Source organism: Cyclopterus lumpus, chromosome 4 (genome assembly GCF_009769545.1).
Source record: "Cyclopterus lumpus isolate fCycLum1 chromosome 4, fCycLum1.pri, whole genome shotgun sequence".
Taxonomy (NCBI): domain Eukaryota; kingdom Metazoa; phylum Chordata; class Actinopteri; order Perciformes; family Cyclopteridae; genus Cyclopterus; species Cyclopterus lumpus.
In genome coordinates, this window is record NC_046969.1 from 21,389,118 (window position 1) to 21,410,213 (window position 21,096).

At 41.0% G+C, this 21,096-nt stretch overlaps 2 protein-coding genes across 2 annotated transcripts; one reads left to right on the forward strand and one right to left on the reverse strand.

The window, feature by feature from the left end:
• The first annotated feature begins 698 nt into the window (after positions 1-698).
• Positions 699-6,899, forward strand: mpnd (MPN domain containing). Its single transcript, XM_034531310.1, has 13 exons — positions 699-1,141; positions 1,729-1,931; positions 2,149-2,370; positions 3,036-3,135; positions 3,212-3,290; positions 3,368-3,464; positions 3,552-3,624; positions 3,711-3,787; positions 4,602-4,770; positions 5,364-5,434; positions 5,559-5,648; positions 5,756-5,848; positions 6,010-6,899. The coding sequence occupies exons 1-13, from the start codon at positions 1,138-1,140 to the stop codon at positions 6,094-6,096; spliced, it is 1,365 nt and encodes a 454-aa protein (XP_034387201.1). The 5' UTR covers positions 699-1,137; the 3' UTR covers positions 6,097-6,899.
• A 411-nt stretch (positions 6,900-7,310) lies between these two features.
• Positions 7,311-20,865, reverse strand: sh3gl1b (SH3-domain GRB2-like 1b). Its single transcript, XM_034530887.1, has 9 exons — positions 20,402-20,865; positions 16,180-16,248; positions 15,246-15,318; positions 15,007-15,150; positions 14,539-14,672; positions 14,288-14,446; positions 13,050-13,153; positions 12,728-12,861; positions 7,311-10,189 (listed from the first exon to the last, which is right to left on the reverse strand). Exons 1-9 carry the CDS (start codon positions 20,444-20,446, stop codon positions 9,996-9,998), a joined length of 1,056 nt encoding a protein of 351 aa, XP_034386778.1. The 5' UTR covers positions 20,447-20,865; the 3' UTR covers positions 7,311-9,995.
• Between the last annotated feature and the right edge of the window lie 231 nt (positions 20,866-21,096).

A 21,096-nucleotide genomic window follows, 5' to 3' on the forward strand; every position in this document is an offset into this window, starting at 1 on the left:
TTGAAATCACATTAAAAACAACAACTGGGGCCCAACGACAGATGTTTGCAACGGGTCCAATAACATCTTTAAATACAAAACAATAAACAATAGGATAATTGAAGTTACAGTCCTACTGTAGATATACACCAGTAGGCATAGGCCTATCTATCTGTCAAACACATGTTAACAAAAAATTAATTTTCCTCTGAAATGTGGGCTAAGTACACCATGTAGAAGTACATCCAATTAGTACTTTAGTAGAGGCGCGTGCCTGCTTTCCACGACTGCATTACCACAACACCACATTACAGGGTAAGGTCGGGCCTGATCTGGAGCCCAACACACGTAACCTCTTCTTGTTTCCGGTTGTGTGAACGCAGGCCTGCATTACCACCAGGTGGAAGAAAAGGGGAACTTAACCCGGTTCAGAAGACACTGCTGGAGGTTTGCTGCCCTCCGTAGGCCGCTGGCCGGTAAATGTGCTTCATTTTCCGGAGATAAAAGAAGGAACAGCTCGGTGTAGTGAAGGAAAAAAAACACCCGCAGCATAACAGAGTAAAAACATTCGTATTACAACGGCCACACACAAAAGAATATAAAAGAAACCATAATCTCCAGGATGCACTTTTAATCCGCCTCAATGCTAAATGACAAAATAGCGGTTGGCTCTCGCGCACGGAAGAGGGAGGGGGGGGGGGGGGCACTCCTCGCGACATTGTTTACATTTTAATATCACTCGTGACGTTTTCCTGGCACCCTGGACGATTATTGTACATTATTAATGACTGTGGTATTTTTTTTTTTTTTTTAAGTCTCACGAATGTGTGAATAATGGCAGATAGAGCGCGCGTATGGCACCTCGGGACCGGAGAACGAAGGGAGAGTGACAAGGACGGGGAGAGGGAGAAGGAAAGGGGAGGGGAACTGACATTAAAGCAACACAACAAGGAAACTACACCGCGGAGCCGCGGACGCCTTCATTTTATGTTTTTGAATAATAGCCGGAGCTAGTGTGGCGAAGTGTATCTGTGAAAACGGCCCGGAGCTCGACCCCCATGCACAGCCTCGAGTGCCCGGAAAAAAGAAGGAGCAGCTTTTTTCTTGTGTGTTGAACCGAGTGGGATTTAAAGGCGCTCTCCGTCGCTTTCAGGAGATATGGGTGAGAATAATGAAAGGCGGGTTTAATTGTAATTCTGAGGGAAATTAACAAGAGGGGTGGTGTGGGGGGGGGGGGGGGGGGGGGGGGCAGGCCTCTTCTTGCGGAGAAAGCCATGCCCTAATGGGAGGCGGAAACAAAAGGCCAACCGCATAGTTTAGCCGTAATTAATGAAATGCCAATTTAGATTATCTTTTTGCCTATTTTGTCCCCCATGAGATTATTTTAACATGATATGGGGCTGCTATCATTTTTTTTTTTTTAGCATACTGCAATTATGAATGATGCCGGATGCCATTACAGTGGAGCTTTCATTATAAAGTCATTATAATTCAAATAATGGCTATTTGCATTGGCTTTGTTCCTGATGTAGCTTTGATATACAGATGTTGAACTGGTGGCCAGGTGCTGTGGCTAATTATGAAGCATTTGAGTGATGTGACTTATCACAAGAGGCTTGTTTGATGAGAAAACATGATGTACATGCATCACAACATGCCACGGGTTCCAGCTTTTAATATTAGCATGACACCCACATGCCTGAGCACATTAGGATCCATCCATGTGTGTGTGTGTGTGTGTGTTCTCAGGCTCAGAGCCACCCAGCTCTCCACAGGTGGTGGAGGACGGAGGAGAGGAGGATGAGGAGGAGCTGAGTGGAGGAGAGGAGGCAGACCTGCGGTCCAGCTCTGGCCGGGGGTCCCTGCTGACCCGGAGAGGCATCACCCTGAGAGTGCTGCTCAAGGATGGCCTGGTGGAGCCGGGGGACGGCGTGCTAGCGATCCACTACCTGGTAATAACACACATCCCAGCTGGGTACAGTAAGAATGTTGTTATTCATTATTTATGCAAGTCACGTGAGGTTTCACTTGTTATTCATGTAACCTGACATAATTCACTGGAAATGAATCGCAGTAAGCAGTGGCTTTAAAAAAAAAAGAGGAGCAAACCGGCACCCACTTCTTGTTTGTTTTGCTTTAAAAATGTCTCTTTCTGCTCTGCTCCCTCAGGGTAAGAACTTTGTAGGAGACCTGTTGAATGATGGGAAAATCCGGTGGGTGGAGACGGGCCAGATCTTTAACTCGCCCAGTGCCTGGGCAACACACTGCAAACGTCTGGTCAACCCAGCCAAGAAGTCTGGCTGTGGCTGGGCGTCCGTACGCTACCGGGGTCAGAAGCTGGTCCAGTACAAAACCACCTGGCTGCACAAGTACCAACCCAGCGCCGACATGGTGAGAGCACAACAGAACTTTAGATTTTTCCTTACTATGGTCGGTTTATAGCCTTAAATATGAGGCAAAAATACTACCGTGAGCAGTATTCGGTTTAAAGTGTGTCAAGTTCAAACATCCCAATTTTGACTTTAATAAGGAAGAGATCAAAAGCTTCTTCCCAAGTGCTAAGAGTTGTTTTAGGTTAAATGAAGGAATGAGCCCAAATATGATGTAGCCTTTAATCTGTACTGTATAAACAGTTCAGTAAAGAAGAATGATGAAAAAGAGGCAAAATAACAGTACTTTGTTAATGTTTTAAAAAAGTCTCCTCGTCACAGGTTACGGTCATGAGTTGTGAGCGGGTTAATATAATTATAATTCCTATAAAACTCATTTTCTTAAAACAAGTCAAACCAATCTGCAGGTACATTGAGTCTTTCCAATTATAATAGAGGTGTTTCAAGAAATATAAGAAGTTGCAGCTCTTGAATAAAGAATAAAATCAATGTAACTTGATTTAAGAAGAATACTCAAAACAAGTTGAAAACGTGAAATATTCTTGTTGTTTTTGCTTGTTTTAAGGACGAAAGACTTTCAATACTCAAGTCATTGAGTTTTGAGTCTGTATCACTGCATCTACACTATCATATGTATGTCATATCCAATGTTTATTGTGATGCCAGAGCATGGTGAGTGAGGAGGACGAAGATGAGGATGAAGAGGAAGGGAAGACCGCTGTGCAGGCAGATGAGAAGAACAAGAACAACAAACCTGGAATAATTGGTAGCAATTCTCTTCTCTAAGTTTTAACGATTTTTTTTTCTGTTTCAACAACAAATGCCATTCTTAACTGTTACAGACGTGATGGTTTCACGGAGAACTGACCGAGAGAGAATTCCTGTCAGATATTGCACCTTGGGCACCAGGGATGCTGCCAGGTACTGACTTTTATTCTGAAAGGTCAACATAGCTTTATGTGACCACAAATGTGATAGACTCTATCTGTTATCCTCAGAGATCCACACACACTCGTGGAGCTGTCAGCCTTCTCAGCCATTAACAGATTCCAGCCTTTCAATGTAGCCGTGTCCAGTAACGTACTGCTGCTCATGGTAAGTAACAGCCATATCTAAAACAGGGGAATTGAGTACTGATGACCGGTTAGTAGACTAAGTCCCCTGCTTCTTTATCCTCATCAGGACTTCCACTGTCACCTGACCACCAGTGAGGTTGTGGGATACCTCGGAGGACGATGGGACACAAATACACAATGTGAGTAAGATAAGAAAGCGACTGCAAGAAACGTTCACGAGTGGAAGGTGAAGGCCATCTTTAACCCCCTGCTCCATGTATTTCAGTGCTGACGGTCTTAAGGGCTTTCCCCTGTCGGACCAGGCTGGCAGACAGAGACTCTGCTTCTGCTGTTGAGGAAGAGGTAACGCTGACACACTCATCGTGAATACGTAGTCTGTATTCACAACATGTATGCTTCAGGAAGCATGAAGGTGAATGACACCCATTTTATATTTAATTCACAAGGTCCCTTTGTGCCGCAGGACAGTTCAGCAGCCGGCACTTGTCAACACGCATCCGTCTTTTCTAAAGCCAGAAACAAAAGAACCGGCTCTTGAATTTCCATCACTGGAAAGTTAACACTGACTAGAGTGCTGAGTGTGTTAACGTCCAAAGAGTTTTGCATTTCTGCTCTTAAGTTAGGTTTGAATACAAGTTTGTTTCTGTTAACAATGTTTGAGTTTAAACTCAAAGTTCACAAAACTGTTTCTAGAGTACCAGCACTGACCGAACTGTCCTGGAATAAAGAATTTAAAAGGTACAGTGTGTCACATTTAGGGGGATCGTTTTGCAGAAATGGAATATAATATAGACATGTATGTTTTCTTTAGGGTAAAAACACCTGAAAATATGAGTTTTTGTTACCTTAGAATTAGCTGTTTATATCTACATACGTAGAAGGTCCATGTTTCTACAGATGGACGAACTAGATGGATTTTAATATATAAAAGTAGGTCAGTTAACAGAATATGGAAAAAAGTTGCAAATATTAGAAAATGTGCAGTTCAAAGCCAAACTGGAACACAATTCTGCTGGAAAGTACAATTTAGGGGTTTAGAATGAGAATCTATCCAGGTATTAGTGAGCCTTCTCTACTAAATCACTTTTAAAAGAAAGAACATTAAAGCAGAGGAAGTCTTCTTTTCTAATCCTCTGTCACGTGGACTCTGCTCCAGATTTGTCAGAACCTGTTCATGCGTGGGCTGTCGTTGGTGGGCTGGTACCACAGTCACCCACGAGGTCCGGCTCTGCCGTCGCTGCAGGACATCGACTCCCAGATGGACCATCAGCTGAGGCTGCAGGGTTCGAACAATGGCTTCCAGCCCTGTCTGGGCATCATCTGTGGTACGTGGCTGCCTTTACACAGTGTGGGACCATATAAATGTGATAGTTAAGGGACATGCTTTGTTAATATCTCTTCTACAGGGAGAGTGAAAAAGGTTGGAAAAAAAGTCACTTTATTGCAAGGAAATTAAATGGTATTAAATAATATTTCTGAATTAATACTACATACATTACAAAGCAGGAGATACAGAGGCTCCATCCACAATATATGCATAGTGATTACAAAAAAAGGTAAAAAATGACCCGCGAGTTGTACTGCAATAAACTGATGGGGTAAAGTGAAGATAATAATAATAAAGACATTATTACTGCACGATTATTTTTGCAAGAAAATAAGGGTAAAAGAGTGCGTAATGAATGAAAGAAGAAAAAAAATACCATTCTCCAGGAACTGCTCCACAATGATTGTAGCCATATTGTAATAAATACCATATACCATTAAGGGACGTTTATGTGGAGACTCTAAATGAGCAACAACATCCGGTGTTTACCACGGCATGTGAAGGCATCATTAATATCATGAACTGTGGTCGTCTCATCAAACCTTCTGACCATCAGGACTCTAAGCTGTACACGTTCTTTCTGTCTTTCAGGACCGTATTATCACGGCAATCAAGGCGTGGCGTCCACAATAACCCCGTTCTGGGTCGTACCACCGCCAGAGGTGAGGACTACTCCACTTCTTAATTCATAGCTTTCTTACTCACGTTAGTCTTTTCTGATACTGTCAATTTAGACACCTGTGCTCATGCTTCTTCTTAACTTATGCATCACCTGCCTCCCTGCAGCAACGGCCTAATGACCACGGTATCCCGGTGGCTGTAGAGGTCACCTACGTACAGGACAACTTCCTCACCAGCGATGTTCTAAATGAGATGGTGCATACATACTAAGACGAAATACGGCAAAGAAATCCAAATTTGGCACGATGTCTTTTTATAAATATACTTTAAATCATTATAAAATATGTTTATTTCCACAACAGATGCTGCTGGTTGACTACTACAGGACAGCTCCCGACCTCGTCCAATTCAGCCAGTATTGGTGTCCTGATACGACCATGATGGACAAGATCAAGGTAGGGTGATTAACAGAAGACCTTAAATCACAGAATGGATTGCACCTGGACAGATAGCAAGTGATGATGACCCTGGCACTCATTTAGGACTTCATACAGCCTCCTGCGTAGTGAACCATCTGACCCAACTTGTACAACTTTTCTCTCTTCTTCTTCCTCAGGGCTCTCTGAGTTGCCACGCTCCCAAAGATCAGGCCTACTCTCAGATCTTAGAGCATGTCTACAGTCAGCTAAGCTGCACACACTGAGGGGATCCGTCGCTGTGCATGTGGGCAGCTCTCACCGCCGCACGTCGTTCCATTTCAAAGAAAAAAAACATTTGCCGCGACGGACGTACCATGTAAAAAAAAAAAAACCTGCTTGAAAAACATATAGATGCCTTGAATTCTCTCATACTTGAGTCATTTTTGATACAGCATTATTGTGAGTTTAAGATAAATATACAATGGATACTCAAAACCAAACAGCACCAGATCAGAGAACACACTACCAACATTTTCCAGAAGCATTTCATGGACCAGAAATCCACCTGCCTGATTGGCCTCTTCCCTATTGGACCTATGTGCCTATCTGTGCCAGTATCCTGTACAATGAGCAGATATGTGTACAATGTAAACTTTCAATGTGTTGTCATTGCCTTTATAGACTAAACCAATGGAGCAGCAGTTTGGGGGGGGAAATGAGTAGTGAATAATATACTACAATAGCAAATGATGTAAGTGTTTGATCTGAACTGTACTCTGCAATAAGTTTTGTGAACGTGTTCCTCAAGTGAAATTGAATGGTTGCAATGTGGTGCAAGTAATATCATTGCATCAAGCAAATTGTTTTTTATTATTATTATTATTATTAATGAACCTGTGCCGTGTTGTGAATGTGCCCCTCGACTGTCTCCCTGTCAGGATATGTGAGTCCAGATATTTTCTTCCTCTTCGTCTGTACTGTATTTATTACGAACTGTGGATTGTGTGACGTACATGTATGAAGACAGTGCCGTAAGCCTGCTGATGATCTACTAAGCATTAAAATATACACACTGGAACTATTTAAACACGACCGGTAGTTCTTTGTTGACTTTATTCTAAAACAACGCTGAAAGTAATAAATAGTAATATTTTACTATTTATAGTAAAGTAAAACATTTATATACAAATCTATAGTAAAATAATAAATAGTAAGACCTATCTTACCTTATATTTTAGATATAACAAAATGTTGCTTCTAGTGCAGCAGCAATGTTTACAACAGCAAAGTCACTATATGAAATAAATACTATGAACAAAACTAAAATCTTAATGAAATAAATAACAAACCTGAAATGAAAACACTGATTGAAGTTAAAAACATTTTTTTTTTTAAAGTGTACTAAAGTCAAATGTTATTAAATATTCAAAGATATAATGATGTCAGAAGAACTTGCAATTGATAACGCAACAATAACATATCTTTCTTTTCTTTTTATTGTAAGAAGGGGGGGGGGGGGAACGACAAGAAGAAACACGTACAGATACTTTGATAATAAAAGACAAAATATTGCGGTTAAATTCTGTACTCAAAAGTAAAAAGGCGACAAATCTAAAGACATACATTTACATTATCTAATATAGGACTACATTCAAAGATTAATTTAAATGTTTTAAGGTCTTGAATATAAAAAAATAATACTAGAGAGCCAGAATGATTTAATGCTGTTCAAAAAGCATTTAAGACAAGAGATAAAAAGATCAGTGGGACATGTTTTTTCAAACATGGATTAAAATCTACATACATATCAGTTTTTCTGGTGGTCTGCCGATAAACCTCACACTAGTCTAAACACATGTCCGGGAAACTGCCTGTAGTGTCAGAAGTGTGCAGAAATGTGCACACACACACACACACACACACACACAAACACACAGACCATGCATTTCATCTTTACACAGGAAAAGTGCCAAAGGCTAGAAATAAAAACAAAACACAAAAATAAAAGTAGAAAATACATTTTATGACCATATTCTTAAGTAGCTAGGTTAGGTTTTGGTTGCTGGATTAGTTGCGGTACTTTCCCTCCTTTCTTTTTCCAAAAGGCACTAAAAACAAAAGCGATCAAAGTCTTCATTTGATAACGGCGTGATCCAGACAGCACCTCCTACAGTCCTTTAACTTTGCCCTGAACTTGATACAAGTATTGAAACGTGGTAAGATCAGAGATGTAAACATATTAGACGGGGACCAAACCCAGAAGTGTTTGGCAGCGTGGAGTGATGGACAAACGCAGATAATAAGAGGGGACATTTTGCAGAAAGATACTGCAAAAAGTGAACACATTTGTCATTCACAATTAAAAAAACTCCCCCTCCGACGATACGCGTTTGGTAAGAATTCATGTTCGGGAACAAAAGTTAGTCAATTATTCAATTAGTCAAACTGGACAAACGCTTACAATGATGTGTCCCCTTTGATGTTTTCCCTTTCACTCCGGGTCTTTCCCCTCATACTGTACAGTGTATGTCGGATTAGACTCCACCTGCTGGTGAGGGCTGTGGCTAAATCCAGAACGAGAAACCAGCCTCGTTTTAATAGATTAACTGAACAGGAACGACACCCCGCCTACGTCAAATAAATCGAGTCAGAGCCCTTGTGAGTCATCAAAATCACAGGGTTAGAATAAGTTTCAAAGCACAGAGGAGTTTCACATTCTCAAAAGACACAAGGGCAGAGAGAAATAGTGGGACACTTATTGATGACTATGAAAGACTGACCAGCAGCGTCATCTATTCAGGCTCTGCACGGAGTTAACAGGCGCCTAGAACGGGTCAAAAAGACCAAAGAAAAAAGGAAACGGCTGAACATGCAAGCCTTAAACTAAATGAATATATGGCTATGTTACAGAATACTTAGCAGTTTAACAAACAGGCGCACCAAGCGAGATGTTTCTATTGCATTTCACAAAGACTTTTTGGCTCCGTCTCCTCTATTGAACAGACAACCACGAAACAACTCATCATTCTGCATCTCTAGACCACACACACACACACACACACACACACACACACACACACACACACACACACACACACACACACACACACACACACACACACACACACACACACACACACACACACACACACACACACACACACACACACACACACACACACACACACACACACACACACACACACACACACACACACACACACACACCTCCCTTGAGTGACAAAAAGGTGCAACGTCTGCATTTAACTTTGGGTCTGTGTGTAATGGTGGAGTAGGTCTGTCACACTCACACACACACAAATCTCATTTGAGGACCAAGGTGCAATTTCAAATTATCTTCTCACATATTCCGTAAATTCTACTTTTAAAAACTGCTGTAGTAGGTTGAGACTCACGTAACTCAAATACTGAAACATTATAAGGACACCAGTGTCTGAAGCCATCAGCACAGCTTAGAGATAGATCTTTGAAAAGAGCATTACAAATAGGCACAGACCTGCTAATTTTGTCTAATAATTTTTTATAATTAAGTATTTTTAATTTTGAGATAATTAGTTAAACTACATCTCTAGTCGTGTGTAGTTGAAGTTTCGGTCAAAGTAGTTCTCAATCTCACCAGCAGGTGGCATCAAGAGACGAGCTCGAGTCCTTAAGGGGCACAGACAATGTTTTCAGTTTTGAAATGAGGATGATATTCAGTCAAGTTACACATGGCGTTGACCGTGAGGCTCTTCAGTTTAACAACAGACTGCAGTCACACAAAACGCACAATATGAAATGTGGCACCCCATCAGAAATCACCAGATCCCGTACAAGTCATATTTACGATATCAGTAAATTGCAATTAAAAAGACAAACAAGTCTTGTAAATGTCTCAAAAGTTAGTCCTCGGGGAAATGTTTCCGACTGCCGGATAACGGGTGACGACATTTTGCGTCCATCTTAAGATTCTTTTACCTTTGGGTGGCAACGGGTTGAAATTCTGGTCTGGACTTCTTCTCCGGAAACAAAAAGTGCTCGTCTGCGATGGCGACGTCGGAGCCGAAGGTGAAATATTCTGCGGACCAGCACTTGGCTTCGCTTTCCTCCCTCTCTCCTAACTCTACTTGCTCTCTCCTCCTCCTCCTCTCCATCAGTCTCCTCCTTTGCTCTCTTTAAAACATTAGTGCGGCAACGCAACGAGGACCTCAACGTAGTTGAGCGGGAAGAATCCCGACTGGCTGTTCAGCATGCCCTCGTACCAGTTCTCGTCGATCTGATTGGTCAGGGTGATGATGTCGCCCTCGCGGAAGCCCAGCTCGCCCTCGTTCTCTGGATCAAAGTCGTAAAGCGCCTTACAGCACGGCTGCTCCGGAACTGAGGAAACACAAGTCGGGACAGAAAGAATTAGGGACAATGTCGGCAAAACTAGGTAAACACCAAATATTTCTGGACGCTCTCTGACACGGCGCCAGTTTACTTTAATGTGTGTGTTAGTAATACATGAAGATGTGGTGCAGTCAGATCAACCTCAACACAGCATTGCAAAGCAGGCTCAAGAGTGCTGACGAGCTGAAACCACAACATTCCCCTGACACCAGGTTTATGTATGAATGTCCTCCTCCCTCCATCCGTCGTTTCCTCCGCCTCTCCTTTTCTCTGTGACCTCACACGGAGCAGCAGAGGAGACAAGCTAGGCTTCTTTGTCTCTGAACAGTTTTCTCATTGTGTCACGTTGAGCACCACAGACGGCTGGGCGGGCTAGAGGCGGGCAGAGCTCGGGTCATTCACTCTCTGTATCCATTTACAGCGGCAGAAATAAATAATGTAGCAGCTCAATGACAACAACAAACATTTCTCTAGAAAGTATAGCGTCTTAGAATAAATGCTAATTAGTGGCAGGTTCACTTTTTGAAAGACGTCTAATGAGCAGTTATTAGCTTGTAAGCTAACATGGCCTCGTTTCCCATCAGTGCTTGTGATGCTGATTTATTTGCTTAAAAAAATAAATAATGGCATATTTCATTATTTATTTTTACTTCTTCCTTCAATAACCAGTTCTAATGATCAAAACGCAGATTAATAAATGTATTTATGTGCAAATATTGATGGTGTTACTATAAACTGGCAAACTTGTTATTAATTATTAATTCAGTCTGCCGTTTGGAGCACGTCGTGTATGGAGAGCTTTTTCTTTAGCTGCGGCTGAAAACGACAGTATGAACCAAAAAGTTGCGGGCAGGATATTAATAAAGCAAACCTGACTACTCGATGGACTAATCGGTAGAATAGTCGATTAGTCAAATAATCAATAGCTGCTCTGTCCTCAAGTTAGTGGGTTGAAAATGTGTTTTTATAAATGGACGCAAAAATGAAGATGACACACGATGATCCGCATATTATGCAATATGGTGGTGAGAAATAAAAAGCAAAAACATGTTTTTTAAAAATCGATACAAATAGCTTATAGATAATTTCTGAAATACCACTATAAATAATAATGAATAACCAATTATAATTATGGCACCAGCAGCTTGCAAGGTTAATTAATACTCTTGCCCAAAACATTTTCTTAATAACTTACTGATATAGTAATAATAATAATAATAATAGCACTTTGCAACAAAAAGGGTAGTTTGAATGTTTGTCAATTGCTCCTTGAATAAAATAGATCCTGACTGTTCTTTTAGGATATGTTAAATAGCCTTTTTTTTAATCTATTATGGTCTGCATCAGTGGTTGAAGGGACGTTAACAATCTCGAGTAAATCAGGCTGCAGAATCTAGACTTCAGGATGTTGATTTATTACAAAACCACATACATGACTTTAAAGTATACGTGCTACATAAACCACCAATTATTCGTCGAACCGGTGCGAAGCCACTTGTATCCTACTTCCTACATTTCCCACCAGAAGCTGTGTAAGCACACTGGGACCGTTTCCCCACCACAAGAATTGTGATGACGAAAAGAAAAAGAAAAACGACTTTAACAAACTGCGACTCAGACAATCTGGGTTTCCGAAAGGACAATGTGGCCGAGTGAAAAGAAACGGCTCTGATGATATCACAGGAAAGAGGAACAAGGTCAGTTGGAGAAATGCCAGCCAGCTGACAGGGCAGGACACACACACACACACACACACACACACACACACACACACACACACACACACACACACACACACACACACACACACACACACACACACACACACACACACACACACACACACACACACACACACACACACACACACACACACACACACACACACACACACACACACACACACACACACACACACACACACACACACACACACACACACACACACACACACACACACACACACACACACACACACACACTCACACACACACACACACACACACACACACACACTGGTCCTATTTTTCATGGAAAACAACCGAGTCCAATCGAAAGTCAAACATTCAGTGTGTGACAGTTTACACAGCGTCAACAAGACAACAGAAAGAGACATTTGTTTCACGTATTTGTGCTCAGTGGCACTGGATGGGTTGCAGGTCTTGCGCAATCATTCTGGCGATGCGGAGGGTTATTTTCCCAGTTTAGTTTCCATCAGACCTTCTGAGGAATGTGTTCAATGCAGGCATGCTACTTTGGCTTCGTCCATCGTCTGTGTGTATAAAACAGCTGGATGGTTCTTTCCCACAAATCTGATGCTTCCCTTCTGTGTGGCTTTGAGAGTGACGTGGTTGAATCGGAGTTTGTTTTGTTCTTTGTTTGTCAAGACAGCGGCTGTACTCTGTTGCACTGTCATCATTTTGACATTGATAAGTTAGCTACAATTGTATGTTACTCAAAATGTGTGCGGTAGAATTAACATTTGTTGATCCTTATTAATGTCATGGCACATCAGCTGTTTCTTACCCGAGTTGCGTGAAGGGGGAGGGGCCATTGAGGTTGCGTAGCCGTTATTCGAATGGTTGTCGTCTCCGAAGTCATAGATAGGTTTGGGTTTAGGTGTGTATTCACGTCGTGGTCGAGTCTGAGCGTCACTCATCCTGTTCATAAAGAGAAGTCTATTTAAAGTTCTCTCATTTCCAAATCTCCACAATAAATACAAAAAATAAGTTTCAAGTCACTGCGACTGAACCAGACAGTGAGCAGCTCTGAGCAGAAAGCTGCACATTCAGATGCACTTAACAGTATTTATTGGCATTTGTGTGCGTGTCAGGTGTCATTGCTGCACCTGTCTTTAAGTTTGTCAGAAAGCTCCTCCAGCACCTGCACAGCCTGTTTGTGATACTGCAGCTGGGACTCCACCAGGGAGGAGAGCTGGCTCACCTGCTCTATCTAAAAACACACACACACACACACACACACACACACACAAAACATCACATAGACAAGAAAATCAGTGTCACTTTGCTTAAGTTACTGTATGTTTCATTCCAATGGATAAACTGTTCATTATTATGGATTACAAATAAAACGGGTAATAAACCCATGTACTGCAGCTTTGAGATACATTATCATTAAGCTGATTTGATAAATAATTTATATTTCTTGGACAAAATAATCTTAACTCAACCTCATCTAATGCTAGTAAAAAGACTGTGGGTTTAGATTATTTTGTCAAACTTTTAAAACGTTGTTGCTTAAATGTGTATATATATATATATATATATATATATATATATATATATATATATATATATATATATATATATATATATATATACACACATACACACACACACACACACACACACACATAGTATTTAAAAAGTAACAGGGAACAACATAGAAAAAGAGTCTGGAACTATGGAAGAGACAGACTTCCTCCAGGTGGCAGATCTTATTCACATCTCAATATAAAAAATAAGAACCAAACACACAAATACCTTTTGACCTACATGCGATCAGATACATGCTTTAAGCTTTTGTTCTCCCATGTCTCCTCACCTACATGTACACAGGCAAACAAATAATTCCTGAAGCCAAATAGTGATTCAATGTGAATTGCAGCCATTTGGAGACAGGTGTATTCCCAGTGTGCGTGTTACGGAACCGCTTTATAGGTGTAATTATTGCTGTGTGTTTGTTCAGTGGGTGTGTATTAAATAGCAACAAAAGGTGAAAAGGTGTAACTGGTCAGAAAACTGATTAAATGTTTCACATGATATGGCAGTGGCAATATGCTTCAGTTATCCTCTAAAACCATGTATTAGATTACTACATCACTGCAAGGACCTCTGGATCTTCAGACTGAATATTTGAGGTATGTAAATGTTTGTGTTCAAAGTTGGTAAATGTAACAAATGCTTTGTTAAGTATGACCAGCTTTCACCCATCAGAAAGCTGTTTACAGCTTGACTTTTGGATGTAGTTATAACCCTTTTTATTTTGAAGATGGACCGAGGATCAGGATTAAAATGACGTTTCAGAGGACAGACACTAACTAAATGGTAATAAATCAGTCCTCACGTCGGTCTCCAGCAGGTTGTACATGCTCGTCTCGGCCACTTCCTTTGACTCGTGAAACTTCTCTAGGGCCTGTCGGAGCTCCTCATCTGGGATCTTGCCCTGGCGCTTTTTCTTGTAATCGTAGTCCAAGCGGCGGCCTTCCAGCTTCTTCAAATGATGCTAAAGGGATAAGAGCCACAGAGAGGTTAGATGGGGGGGGCACAGAATTTAACACCATGTGGCCTTAAATTAATTTGATGTTGTCAATGTACCTGTATCTCTCGAAGGTCCTTGTCACAGAGCCCTTGCAATGGGTCAATGAAGTTCTGTTTGACGTCGATATCTAGGGAGTCCTTGACTTCTGCCAATCTCTTCATGGCCTCTCCGACATCGACCAGCGCTCCGCCTGAGCCGCACAGACAGAGTGGAATAGCTCAGTGACATAGTTGAATAATAGTGTAGTTCCAGAGAATCCCATCCCATCAGACCAAATATACAGTAACAGATGGTATCCAACAAAACTAAACACAGGCACAAAGACGATATCATTCAGCATACCACACATACTGTACACCCAAAGACTACCATATAAAGCAAATAACCCGCATTAAGACACACCAACAGTCCTGTCCAACACACACACACACACACCAACAGTCCTGTCCAACACACACACACACACACACCAACAGTCCTGTCCAACACACACACACACACACACACACACACACACACCTTACCAAAGTTAGTCTCCTCTCCGAGGTCCCGTCCATACTTGCCCATACATTCCCCAAGCAGCCCCTCCGCCTGAGGGTAGCCTGGGTTCTTCACCTGACCGCGGATCTTTGACATGGTGTTCAACATGGACAGTTTGGCCCGTGATGCTGCAGGAGGGCGTTGAAATACATTTCCTCAGAGAGTTTCATACAGTTTGAATAAATGCATGAAGACAGGTTCTTTTTTCTTCTTTTCTCCTCACCTGGGTTGGGCTGAAGGTATTCTGATGTTTTGGAGATTACCTCGACTACTGCTTTACTGGTCACATCTACTTTCTACAAAGCACAGCAAGCACACACACACACACACACACACACACACACACACACACACACACACACACACACACACACACACACCACAAGTGCACCACAGAGCTACCGTGAACACAAAAGCAAAATGGTGACCGGCAGAGGAGGTATGCTTTTAAACCTTTTGTTATCATCTGCTTCCTCATAGGCTGATACACATAGTTTGTATTATACACGACAAATAAATAAATAAAAATAGAGTCAAATACAGTGAGTTATTTTCATACAAATCCTATTTGAAAACAATACGTGATATGCATCTCAACATGCTGGCCTGAATGCCTTGTTTAGCATTCATATTTTGGTATTTATATTGGATTTGGTCATGTTTTTGATGATTAACCAAATAAAAAAAATGTAAACAAGGGCTGCAACCAACAATGGTTTTAATAATATACCAATACAATATTTTTTCTGAATTAAATTACATAAATGTTTAGTCTATAATATGTCAGCCAATAGTTTTCATCAAGTCAACAAATTGCCTGTTTAGTCTGCCAAACAAAAAAATATTCAATGTAGTATCATATTAGAAGACTAAGAAACCCAGCAAATAGAGAATTTAAGCATTTTTGCTTGAAAGATTGCAGGTTTTGGTGGTGTGAGGGACCTACTTGTTGTGAGGCAACAGTGCCTGTTTTAAAGAGTTTTATAGCTGGAATAGTTCTCAACCTAAAGTCGTACTAAACAGCTATAAATAGGGTGTAAACATTAAGAACCGATGTCCCACAGAAACAGCAGTATGTCTGTTTACTGTGAGTTTAACCAACAGCCTTTGAAGGAAGATGATGCTCTTTTAAGACCACACTAAGATGCCCATCTTACCCGTTCCAAGTCTTTGAAGTCCTCATCTAGTTTCGTTCCTTCAGCACCTCCGACTTTCTCACTTACCATCTAGAGAGAGAAAGAGAGAAAAGACAGAAAAGGTGCCAATTCATTAATGCTGCACATAAGGTTTTAATTTCAGAGGGGAAACGCACAAACTCATCACTCAATTATACATTCACACGCCTGCTCTGTGTAAAAGAAAATGCAATAATGAACATTTCTTTCAGCATTTGTTTACACTTTACAGGACGAGGAAGACGTTGGACCAGCTTCTTTTATTCCAATAAAGACAATATGCTACAACTTAAGTGGACTAAAACATGTTGATTGAAAGCATATGTATTTCCAAGTGAGACCCCTCAGCATGTTTTTAGGCCACAGACGAAGGTCGACAGAGAAAACCGTCTCTTCTCTGTGCGTGTACAGTACAAGTGTTTGTGTATGTCCTTCCTGGCTGATTATTTCAACTGTAGAGCAGGATTTATTTTTAGGAGACAGAGAACTGGAAAATTAATTACATTATTCTGGCTAATGAGGATAAGCGGTATTGAAAATGGATGGATGGATGGATTCTGGCTTTATAATGAGACTCCTAGATACTTAAAACATTGACAGCTGTGTTTGTGAGCTACATGGTTTCCCAAGTGGAATGGGCATAAAAACAACCCCCCCCCCCCCCCATCACAACCGGTAAGATAAAAAAAATTAAAGAAAGTTCACACAACAACAGTGCTTGCAGAGTAACTTTTCTGCAAAGACAAAAGCAGGTTAAATGGAGGTTAAAGCCACGATTCTAGTCAAAGTACTTAAGTATTGTGCAGATGAGTCTTGAGGGAGGTTGTAACAACCCTGATGTTATTGTTTAATTGATCCGCCTAGAGTACTTACAGAGGGAGCATTTCAAAAGGTCTGGACAGTTCATGAAAACACTGTAAAAGAGGCCATGAAAATGTATCCTGACAACTTTAACTGATTAGGTGTATACTTTTAGGACCTGACCTGACCTATAAAAAGGCACGTGGGACTGGACACACTCAGTCTTTTGGTTAAAAGATGAAGACACCATTTTCCTCACCTTAAATCCACTGGCCTGTGATGGAGCAACAGCTGTTTGAGTCATTTCCTACATGACTCAAACTGCTGTTTGTGATTACTGGATTTACCAAGACTTTCTGGGTCTGAGGGAAATGCTTGTATAAAAAGGATATTATGACGAGAGAGTGAACAGTAGAGTTTGATATGTAGTCACAAAGGTTTACATTAAATCTGTAAGTACACAGATTTAATAATTCAGGTTTGGGAAATGTACAATGGCTACGCTTTCCCTAGCAGCAGCTGACAGCCCGATGCCGAGTCTCTGCTGTACGCGGAAAGCACATGACAGGGGGGCCTTGAGGGATTCAGGCCACAAATAAAGATACAGCCTCAACTCTTTGTCTACTTAGCAACTGACTTCCCAACCTCAAAGTTAAGATTGCAGTCTGCAGTCCAACATTTGTTGCCATCTTATCTTTTCCCGCACTCTTCGCTGCCTTACAAGACTTTAAGGAAAAAGCCGCGAATCCAATTCCTGACGGGGTAAAAGCCACTAAACTTGAGAAGGTCTTGTTGGCCACAAAGTAATGTTTTCTTCTGCTACTGAAGACATCACTCGTGTCAGCGTGACATTATTGTTTACACGCACACAGGCTCAAAGGAATAGAGCCCAAAAACATCCACAAAAAGGTTATCGTCTGGATGTTTTGCTATAAATACTCTATTTAACAGCCGATAACCTTTTTGTGGATGTTTTTAGTCTGTATTCCTTTGAGCCTGTGTGCGTGTAAACAATACATATGTATTTATATGTACAGAATACATATATATTTATAATACAGGTAGGTGAAATCAAGCATTCTGATTGGGTGAGAGTGAGTCACGGGGTGTACTTTATTAAGCCATAATGTCCTGTACACCGGTTTACATTTATCGGAGCGTTGCATATCATTGCGCATTCAAAATAACAGGTGGATAAAATCTCTCCTGATTATTTCCAGTAAATCAGTAAACCTACAACTACCATTTCCTCCTTTGCATGCCACATAGGAGCCATTCATCAGAGCCTGTATTGTGACTCAATCCATTTTATTATATTGCAGACTGATAGTCACTCCTATAAATGGGGATTAATCCCAGATGAAGTCTGCACATAACTCTAATCTAATGCATATCAACATATCCATAAACCTGAGTCGACGGTGTCTCAACGCTCAAAGACAGTAAGCACACACTCCTGGTGGAATACTTTATAACGGGAACTCTGTACTTCTACTGTTTACCTTGCGATTGTCTTGATGAAAGATACGATAAATCTTCTTGTGGATTACAGATTTAATACTACTTAAAGTTAATGTAGGGTGGTAAAAACAACCACTGGATATCTTAATTTATACTATACTATGGCTACTCAGATTTCTTCAAATTAGTTGGATGCAGATGTGTTTGTTTGCACTTATTAAACTCAAGACAAGGACAGCAACAGTGAGACTTGGTCACATAGCTAGTGTTATTTGTGTAATCAACGAAAAAAAATATATAATTTCAAATGCGTTTGATATTTGCATCTCTTTGCAGCTACGTCATCCACTAGAAATGCTGTCCGACATTTTAGAACGACGTTATCCACTTTCAGCTGTGAATTAAATTTAATTTGAGAAACAGACAGACTTGTAATTACAGGGCATGAATACACTTGATAAACTGCACAAATCAAACTGTCATCCTCATTCAGGACTAACAATCAATCCCACTGTCACACCTAAAACTCCTGCGAGTGTGATGCTGCTTACGCTCAGACTGCCCTTTGAGTGAGACGTTTCAGGTTTTCAAGATTTAGTGGCAAGATTAATTCTTAGAAAAAAGGGGGTAGGACAGAGAGGAAAACAAGGATGTGTGAGCTACAGGATACAGATATAATGTCCACAGCCAACTTCCTGTGTGCCTCCAGCAAAGAAAATCTGAGCTATGTCAAGTGTTATTGACTCTCATGGAGTTTTGGCAAGAAAAGCTGCTGCATTGCAGAATTTTTTTTTTAAAAAGGGAAAGGACACTATTTCACCTCCTTTTTTTGGAATTATTTTTTGTATCACTTTCTCATGCATCAATCCACTTTATCTCCCTAAAAAAAAACGTTACACCTTTGCTTTATCTCCTTAAAAAACACCTTTACTTTTCATGTTTTATTTCAGTCAGTGCCAACACTCCTCACATGACAGCTTTGTGATATTCTTCCTCCCAAACCAAACCAACAGGGATCTGAGTGTGTTCCTGACAGGAAGCTGGGCAGAAACCAAATGTCTTTCCTGCTTGGATCAGCAGGGGTAGTAAAAAAAAAAAGGAGAAAAACTCCCCCAAAAAAACCTATATTTTTAACCGTCCGCGCCCATGACTACGAGAGCTGGCCACAATTAAAAAAACATTCGCACCAAGATTCAGACACTGAAAAAAAAGAGATAAAGTAATGGCAGGCAGTTGGCATTTCTAACAACAAGGGCATTTTGGATCTCTTCCCCAAACTGCCCTAAATATTGTCTCACTAAACAAAAGACTAACACAAAACACAGCTGGGGGAAATAGGCAACGGTGTCTTCAAACGCCAAGAAATCTAATGTGAAGTTACACTGCCAGGGTCTTTCTTCACCTTAATAAACACAAACGTTTAGCTTCAAATCTCGACACTTGCTGGAGATGTTCTTGTATTGTTACTGTTGTTGTTTTGTTTACCCTAAGAGCTCTGAGTCACCCGGAGAGTCCCTTCTGCAAACAGAGCTAATGTTTATCACAGGATGTGGACTCACTGAATATGTTGGTTTAAACGTTGCTTAAAAAACCCACAAACAATACAGCAGCACAATAACGTAATTTAGCATTCAACTTGTTAGCTCATGATGCAAAAAACACGTCCGAGAGGTGTTCATAAACTTTAACGTTGCACAAAGTGAACAACTTTAAAACAAATAAATAAAAAAATAACCGTGATATTTGACACAAGGACACACAAAGCGTGTGTTTTTAAAAACATTATTATTTTTTTTATCTTCCTGCTGTCACCACACAGCCACCAGCTCCTTGAACGGTTTTAGCACGAGCCCCACTGTGACCCGCTAGCTCGCGCAGCTAAACGAGGCTAGCTCCTTCGTGACAATTTGTTAGCTTAATAAAGAAAAGTTGTTGCACAAACCTGGCTAGCTTTGTAAAACTGCTTCTTGAAGCCCGCTACCGACATCTTGAAAGCCCCGGGCTGTCTTCGGCGTCCCGGCGAACTGCGAAGCGGTCTCGATTTAAGTTAAAGTTAACAATGTAGTTTGTCAAAAGAAGAAGAAGTAAAAAAAAAAAGATGTGTAGGAGGATTCATAGGACCGCTCAGCCGTCACTCCAAGTCGGGACACGCCAAGCGACCACGTCAAAGTCGAGGTCTGATTGTTCCCGCAGAGCAGATAACGAAGCGAGGTGTGCTAATACAAAAATAAACTCACATATATTATCCGCCGAACTGAACAACAAAGCAGTAACAACAAAAAAAAATCTAGGGCACGTCTGTACGTCTTCAAAAACGCATCTAAATCTGCAGCGGCCACTTTGGAGAAATCAGATGAGTTAGTGAACGCCGCACGAGTCGTGTGTTAGCGCACACCGCCCCCTGCTGGAGGGAGCAGGGAATTACAGGCCAGATGTTCACCTCCTCAGGCAATATACTGAAGACACTAATAAATAGCTTAGTGGTCAAATTTGGAAAATATAAAGACATTAAAGATTGTCATGTATTAAGACTTGAAAACACAGCTGATTAACGCTTAACATGCTTGTGGTGCCCCAGGGCAAAAAGAACCAAAAGGGCTCTTATATTAACCGACTTCCTCCCACTCACTGTGCAGG

What these genes read in the sequence shown, in the direction of transcription:
- mpnd (XM_034531310.1), top strand. An exon ending in GGGTCGTACCACCGCCAGAG is followed by an intron (nt 5,435 to 5,558) that starts GTGAGGACTACT and finishes GCCTCCCTGCAG; the next exon opens with CAACGGCCTAATGACCACGG. An exon ending in CCATGATGGACAAGATCAAG is followed by an intron (nt 5,849 to 6,009) that starts GTAGGGTGATTA and finishes CTTCTTCCTCAG; the next exon opens with GGCTCTCTGAGTTGCCACGC.
- sh3gl1b (XM_034530887.1), bottom strand. Translation starts at nt 20,446, where the DNA reads ATGTCGGTAGCGGGCTTCAAGAAGCAGTTTTACAAAGCTAGCCAG. An exon ending in ACTTCAAAGACTTGGAACGG is followed by an intron (nt 15,319 to 16,179) that starts GTAAGATGGGCA and finishes TGTGCTTTGTAG; the next exon opens with AAAGTAGATGTGACCAGTAA. An exon ending in CGGAGAGGAGACTAACTTTG is followed by an intron (nt 14,673 to 15,006) that starts GTAAGGTGTGTG and finishes TGTGCGGCTCAG; the next exon opens with GCGGAGCGCTGGTCGATGTC.